Here is a 7,211-nt window from a genome sequence, read left to right as displayed (position 1 = left end):
CTTGTGCTCGCTCTGCATAGACATGAACGAGCATCGCTCAAAACAGTGAGGCGACACACGTCAGCTAAAACCACAATATCACTCTGTATTTCACCTGCTGGATCCCGACCCGGTAGATTTATACGTGTACAAAGTTGCAAACAGTCCCTTTAATTGCAAATGTGTTGGTTAATTTGCACAACTGAAGCACCATATCAACCAAAACCTTTTACCTAAAGGTGTGGCCTCATGTCAAAATCTAGTTTGAACGTTTTTTTTTTTTATTCAATTCAATACAACTTTATTAATCCACAAAGGCAATATGATTTGGGGCAAGTAAATATATATATATACATATATATTTAGGATGTAAAGGATGAACGTTTGTGTCTGAAAAAAGTGTCTGCACAGCCAGATACCACCAGAGATGAAAAATGTTTTGTAATTTAGTTGATATGACCGTTTAAGAGGGGAGCAACTGAAGTTGTGGGGCAAAGTGAGGACCCATTATGCTGCTGGTTCTTCCCTTACTGGTTCAGCATCGCCCCCTTCTGTTCATACCATGCAGTTGCATAGAAGAGATATATTCAGTTTATCCATCCATCATCTATACCTGCTAATGGGGCTCTTAAATTAACTGTTCACACAAGCACACAGGACCAGACTACATTACAAAGGGTAGATACAGTAGATGTCTTTGTCTCGCAATCAGTCACAGAGCCAAAGTCTGCAGATCACCTGATCTACCTGAATGCATCAGTTATCATGTTGCATTCAAATGCAGAGACGAGTTTGAGAGACATTTATGGAAATGAGAGTCATTTATGGAAATGCTTCTTAAATGAACAGTGCAACTCATATAGAAAAAATATCTGGTACAATCTGTCAATACAAACATAAATACAATAACAAAAATAAAAGACTTCATCTACAAGTCTAGAACAAAAAAGCTTTGGTGAAACAACATGAACCAGCTCATCAACTTAAAGGTGCTCATAATATTCTCTATTCTTAATAATAACACTCAACAAAAAAGTCGCACTACGTTTTGTGGAAATACATAGCGTGCTATCAAATCAAAAAACCTTTTATCAAGGAACATACTTCTACTCCATTCATATGATGGCTGGTCAAATTATAAGTAAATAAAACTCCTTCAAAAATGTCTCCGTTTTTGTCAGGCATATTGTGTTTTCTATACACTGACGTTCAAAAGGTGTTAAGTTGTTTCCTCATTCCTGACCTCAGTTTCTCATGATGCTGGTGAACTCATGTTTAAAGCTGTCAAAGACTAGTTAGTAATAAGTGACAGTAGAGAAGTAGAGGGAGCTGATGTTTTTCTTCTTCCAAAGCTTCAGTGCTTCATGAAGAAAGGATGAACCAGGGCTTTGGCAGCTGAGATGCGACTGCTCTGTCTGAATGCCAAACATTGCTGCGGGTAAGGAGAGGTCACACCTTACAAACCACTCGGCGAAAAGCACCGTTTAAAGTCTCAGTGCTGCTTCTCACGTCTTACACCTCCCTATTTAGTCTGACCAAGCAGCCAAAAACACAACAAAAACATCTATTTATAAAGCCATGAAACACAGATAAGCATGCAACTCTTTACATTTGTGAAGCTGTAACTAGCAAATGTTTGCTATCTTTAGCATCACGTCTCTAGGGATAGCGACGCTGGTCAGTCCACACTTTGATGCAGACTGAAATATCTCAGCAACTGTTGGACGGATTGCTTTGACATTTTGTACAGACATTCATGGTTCCCAGAGGATGATTCTATAGGGTCAAAAATCTTTTTTTTATCGTGCAACAGATAGAATATGTTTCATCCAGATGGTTAGAAGAGTCTTTGAGGATTCAGGAAATATCTTTAGAACAGCGGTAAGGAGAGCTTGAAGTGGGCCGTTCTCACCGGTAAGCGGTATCAGAACTTCTACATTTTACTTTTTGGCGTACCGTGACTTTTTATTGCGCAGCGGCATTTCTCACAAGTTGCCCGTACTCTTTTCTGTCCTCTCCATATCAGGTTCTCTGGGAGATTCAAAATAAATCAATTTGAATTAATAATACGGCGCAACGCCAGCGTTTTTGATCCGCGCCTCAAAATCCTTATGAACATAAAAACAACGTGGAGAATCTGGACGAGACGACGCACAGGGGATGAGAACGAGGGTGCTATAATTACAATGTTCACGTCCTCTTTGTAAAATAATTGGTGAACTGTTCGTCATAACTTTTCTTTATTTGTGAATAAATATAATTAATTAAATATTATTTAAAAAGGTTCTGAATCTGCTCTTTTGATTTATAGAATATGATCTTACAGAGCAAACATTTCCAGAAGAATGAAATGTTCAAACGAAAGCTGTGATATGTGTAAATAATAAAATAATTATTTAGTTTTGTCTTTAAGCTTTTTCAGTGTTATCGATAGTAATACTAATGGTCAAAAATTAAAAAAAAAATTAAAATTTCTTGTGGGATGAGCCATAAACCCATTAACTCCTAGTATTTTTATTAACTGTGGAAATTCAAAATGTGTGTGTAATGATTGCTGATACCAGCAGATACACATCATGTGAATAAGAGGAGTACCGGCACTTATTTTTCTCCACTTCAAAACACTAGCGGTAAGTGTTTTTAAACGACCTTCTGGGTTCTTCAGATATCACCGGTTAATATCTTTTAGAGAAACCGATGGTTACACCTGTGACACGATAATACATGAGAGGCACAAACTGGGACTACACTGTGCCAGAGTACAGCCTCACAGAGCTGCTGGTTGGAGACTCTTAGTCTTGTTACTTGTTAAAAAGTCTCTACGAGTGTATAACTCCAAGTGTGAAATGTCATGAAAACAGAAAAACAGATGTGCTCACAGATAGTAGGTCGTCGTCGTCTGGGTCCAGGTTGTGCAGCAGCTTGGTGCAGGAGCCTGTTGGTCCCCAGCTGACTGAGTATGAGATGGGGCTGTCGGTGGGCCAGTCCTCCTCGCTGGGCAAACCAATCACCCTGAAAAACATACAGGAAAGCAAAGAACGAATAAGCTGCAAATAACTGAAGTATTTGCAACTTTCAAGCATTAAAGTAAGGCTTGGGTGCAGTATAATCCCTATTTGATTTTAAGGTTTGGGCAATATGGAGCAAACAGGCAAATCCCCATCATTCTAATGTTATTATATATATATAGCGAGAGAAAGAAACTCACTCAAAGATTTTTTGCAGCTGCTGTACCTCTGTGTATCCCTGAAACAGTGGTCTGTGGGAGACAAGTGTTCAATGAACAAGACACAACAAATTTCATACAGCAACTTTATCTCTATCTTGACAGCTGTGGAGAATGTTTTACCTCTTAAATTACACTCTCTAATGCCACATCATATCTCCTCCGGCCAGACACAGGCTCCTTACCTCAAGAGGAAGAGCTCAGCAAAGATGCAGCCAGCGCTCCACATGTCCACTGAGGACATGTAAACAGAGTTCAGCAGCACCTCGGGAGCTCTGTACCACAGCGTCACCACCTGAACGGAGAGAGGAAGAGAGGACGTAAGGAATAAAGACACACAGCCAGGGGTAGGAAGAAGTGACAAAAGAACAGGTTTCACCTCAAGCTAAGGAACAGACAGAATACAGTGCTGCTATATATAGGAAAAACAGGCTTAGGAGAGGATCTTTCCTCTGTGTGTTGCTTCACTTACACCTGGAGTGAGAGCGATATTGAAGGTGTAGATGCGTGCCAGTCCAAAATCAGCGATCTTGACCTCTCCTCGGCTGCTGACCAGGATGTTCTCCGGTTTCAGGTCACGGTGCAGCACCATGTTTGAGTGTAGAAAGTCCAGTCCCTGCAGCAGCTGCTGCATCACATCCTGTACAGACAGACAGGAGCTTAAGAGATGTCTCCAAATCTGTTTCTCCAAACTGGGGGCATGCCGTCCGTCATCTACTGTAGGTAATACACTGACTATGGATAAGTACAACTTATACAACCCCACTTCAAAACACCCACACTATGCCTTTGGTTGTCATCAGTTATTAGTAACACGTCACATGAACTGAAACTATTTAACAATTTGTCAGGTGTTTTAGGACATTATGCTGCAAAACAGGGAATTCCAGCTTTGCAAGTTCACAAGAAACACCCGAACACACCACCAGCTTTGGTCCCTGAGGCAAAAGTTGTGAACTTACAGTTATACTATGGTAGACCATTTCAATGTGAAAAGAGACACAAGTTCAATCCACAGTACACTGGAGAATTTGAGATCGCATGATGGAAGTAACCTTGTGATAAGAGATGTCTGACCAGAGAGATGAGGAGCATGTAAAACCTGCCTCAAATGCTACTAAGCCACTCAAAAGACGAATTAAATGAATCTGTACAGGCTGCCCAAATGTCACATGAGGTAGGAAAATGTAAATCCTGTATTTCTAAGGATACATACATTTAATAAAAAGGTAGAGTATGCAATTGTTGGAGCTATACTATGATAAGTCTGGTAACCTTAATACAGTCACGGCTCAGTCCAGCAGCAGGAGCCTTGGAGAGGTAGGTGGACAGGTCCTGGTCAATGTATTCCAGCACCAGAGTGAGATCCAAGCTCCTGCCCACTGGTACAGCAGACGCATCCAACAGCCTGGATGTTTAAATCAGCATGAGATTAAAAAAACACAACAAGAAAGACAATATGAGCAGCTCTGCTTCGTATCAAATATTACGACATTTTTTCACGTAAAGTTATGACTTTTTTCACGTAGTTATGACTTTATTCTCCTAATATTACGACTTTTTTTCTCATTAAGTTATGACTGTATTCTCGTAATATTACGATTTTTTTTTCTCGTTAAGTTATGACTGTATTCTCGTAATATTCCGACTTTTTTTTCTCGTTAAGTTATGACTTTATTCTCGTAATATTACGACTTTTTTTCCCGTAAAGTTATGAATTTATTCTCGTCATATTACGACTTTTTTCACGTAATATTACGACTTTTTTTCTCGTAATATTACGACTTTTTCCACGTAAAGTTATGACTTTATTCTCGTAATATTACGACTTTTTTTTCTCGCTAAGTTATGACTTTATTCTCGTAATATTACAGCTTTTTTCCCGTAAAGTTATGAATTTATTCTCGTCATATTACGACTTTTTTCACGTAATATTACGACTTTTTTTCTCGTAATATTACGACTTTTTCCACGTAAAGTTATGACTTTATTCTCGTAATATTACGACTTTTTCCACGTAAAGTTATGACTTTATTCTCGTAATATTACGACTTTTTTTTCTCGTTAAGTTAAGAATTTATTCTCGTCATATTACGACTTTTTTCACGTAATATTACGACTTTTTTTCTCGTAACATTACGACTTTTTTTATCGTAAAGTTATGACTTTATTCTGGAAATCTCAGATTTGTATTTCCCTCGATGTGGCCCTAATACTCCGTCGTACATTTGCACTTTGACCCTCACTGCATTATACTTATATACTATACATTTAGACTATAAACTTCATCACAATGCTCAAATGTTTTGCGGCTCCAGACAGATTATAATTCATTTATTTATTGCCTAAAATGTCTCTTTTGATAGTAGAGGTTGCTGACCCCTGATCTAGACATGAACTCACTGGACTATGTTGGGATGGTTGAAGTACTTCATCTTCCTCAGCAGCGCCACCTCTCGGATCATGAAGGGAGGGATGCCGGTCTCTGACGCGTCGCCGCGGATGTTGAACTTCTTGACCGCCAGGAGTCGCTGTCTGCCCTCCACCTCTCTGGCCTTGAACACCTTACCGTAGGAGCCCTCTCCTACTGCCGCCAGCAGCTCGTAGCTCAGCGGCTTAGCGCACACGTCCATGGCCTCCCACATTTACAGCTTAAATTAACTTTCTGCATAAAAACGTGTATTTTAGGATGACAACAATTAAAAAAAGTCATATTTTACCTGCTTTTAACGCGTTTAACCAGACGTAGCTTGCTAACTGAGTGGTTTGCAGGTTAGCTAGCAGGTAATTACTCTCCACACAGCTGCTAACCATGCTGTAATCATGTTTTAATGTTATTAACTAAATGTTGTTAGTACAGTATGTGTTGTTTTTACTTTACCTCACACTGCTGAGCACACTTCCCCCTCCATGCCGCCTGCAGAAGAATGTCGCTGCATATCTGCAAAATTATAAGAAAATCACACCCCTTTTTATCCTTCAACTAATCAGAAAGCTCTAAATCTACATGTTGCTCTCTGTCCACGTGTTGCCCTGCTGCTGTCAGACCTGTCAACACATGCTGCGTTCAGGTGCAGGCAGATCACTGATACACAACATTTATAAACATGCAAGACATGAAAGTGGTGTTTTGGGAAGAGGGTGGTTTCCACACTATTACCTGGATTATCAACAACAGCTTTGAAGTTAATGGGCCACAAAAAGTCTGTTTACAAAAGTTTTTGTTAATATCTTAGTAATTAGCAACAAAGTGAGTGTTTATTTATATTGAGACAGGATATTTTTTTTTATCAGAATAATAAATATTTTATTGATTCAGTTACAGTTGCTCTTATATAAACATAAAGAATTGTAAGAAAATAGAAAATAAAGGTAACATGTAAATTATGTACATAATGCTACAATATATGTAGAGAAATATAAATAATAATAAAAATAAGAAATGAGAAGAAATATGTACCAATATTTGTATTAAAGGGGACATATTATAAAAAAGTGAGATTTTCATTTTGTTTTTTTATTATAAAGCAGGCTTAAGTCCTATATAAATACTGTGAAAGTATCGAAACGCTCAATCCACAGGGAAATACACACAGCCCGTATTCAGAAACTCTGCATTTGAAACAAGCTGTCAGGATTTCTGTCCATTTGTGATGTCACGAATATACAATATTTAGACACTTTACGCCGTTTTAAACAATATGAAATATCTTATTTATATTAATATCTTAGTAATTAGCAACAAAGTGAATGTTTAATTATATTGAGATAGGATTTTTTTTTATCAGAATCATAAATATTTTATTGATCCCATAGACTTAAAGAAATGTAAGAAAATAGAAAAAGCAGTATGTAACATGTAAATGATTTACATAATGCTACAATATATAACAAAATATATGTAGAGAAATATAAATAATAATAAATAATAACAAATGAGAAGAAATATGTACCAATATTTATATTAAAGGTCCCATATTATACTCATTTTCAGGTTCATACTTGT

At 37.9% G+C, this 7,211-nt stretch overlaps 1 protein-coding gene across 2 annotated transcripts; it reads right to left on the bottom strand.

Annotated features, from left to right (window-relative positions):
* Positions 1 to 781: 781 nt before the first annotated feature.
* cdk21 (cyclin-dependent kinase 21) lies at positions 782 to 6,237 on the bottom strand. Of its 2 annotated transcripts, none has more exons than XM_037791744.1 (8): positions 6,087 to 6,237; positions 5,609 to 5,870; positions 4,481 to 4,613; positions 3,678 to 3,845; positions 3,391 to 3,500; positions 3,188 to 3,238; positions 2,859 to 2,991; positions 782 to 1,411 (listed from the first exon to the last, which is right to left on the bottom strand). In XM_037791744.1, the coding sequence occupies exons 2-8, from the start codon at positions 5,848 to 5,850 to the stop codon at positions 1,334 to 1,336; spliced, it is 915 nt and encodes a 304-aa protein (XP_037647672.1). In that variant the 5' UTR covers positions 5,851 to 5,870; positions 6,087 to 6,237; the 3' UTR covers positions 782 to 1,333. The 2 variants fall into 2 exon arrangements, with proteins under 2 accessions (XP_037647672.1, XP_037647673.1); XM_037791745.1 differs by having other exon boundaries at positions 1,377 to 1,510.
* Between the last annotated feature and the right edge of the window lie 974 nt (positions 6,238 to 7,211).

The sequence above is a fragment of the Sebastes umbrosus genome, chromosome 14 (genome assembly GCF_015220745.1).
Source record: "Sebastes umbrosus isolate fSebUmb1 chromosome 14, fSebUmb1.pri, whole genome shotgun sequence".
Classification (NCBI taxonomy): Eukaryota; Metazoa; Chordata; class Actinopteri; order Perciformes; family Sebastidae; genus Sebastes; species Sebastes umbrosus.
Note: the sequence above shows the minus strand (reverse complement) of the source record. Positions and strands in the feature narration are given on the sequence as shown.

Bases quoted from the DNA above. Each gene is read 5' to 3' on its own strand.
- cdk21 (XM_037791744.1), bottom strand. From the start codon at position 5,850: ATGTGGGAGGCCATGGACGTGTGCGCTAAGCCGCTGAGCTACGAGCTG. The intron at 3,501-3,677 runs GTAAGTGAAGCA...CTCTCCGTTCAG, and splicing joins ATATCGCTCTCACTCCAGGT to GTGGTGACGCTGTGGTACAG. The intron at 2,992-3,187 runs GTGAGTTTCTTT...TATGTTTTTCAG, and splicing joins CAGCTGCAAAAAATCTTTGA to GGTGATTGGTTTGCCCAGCG.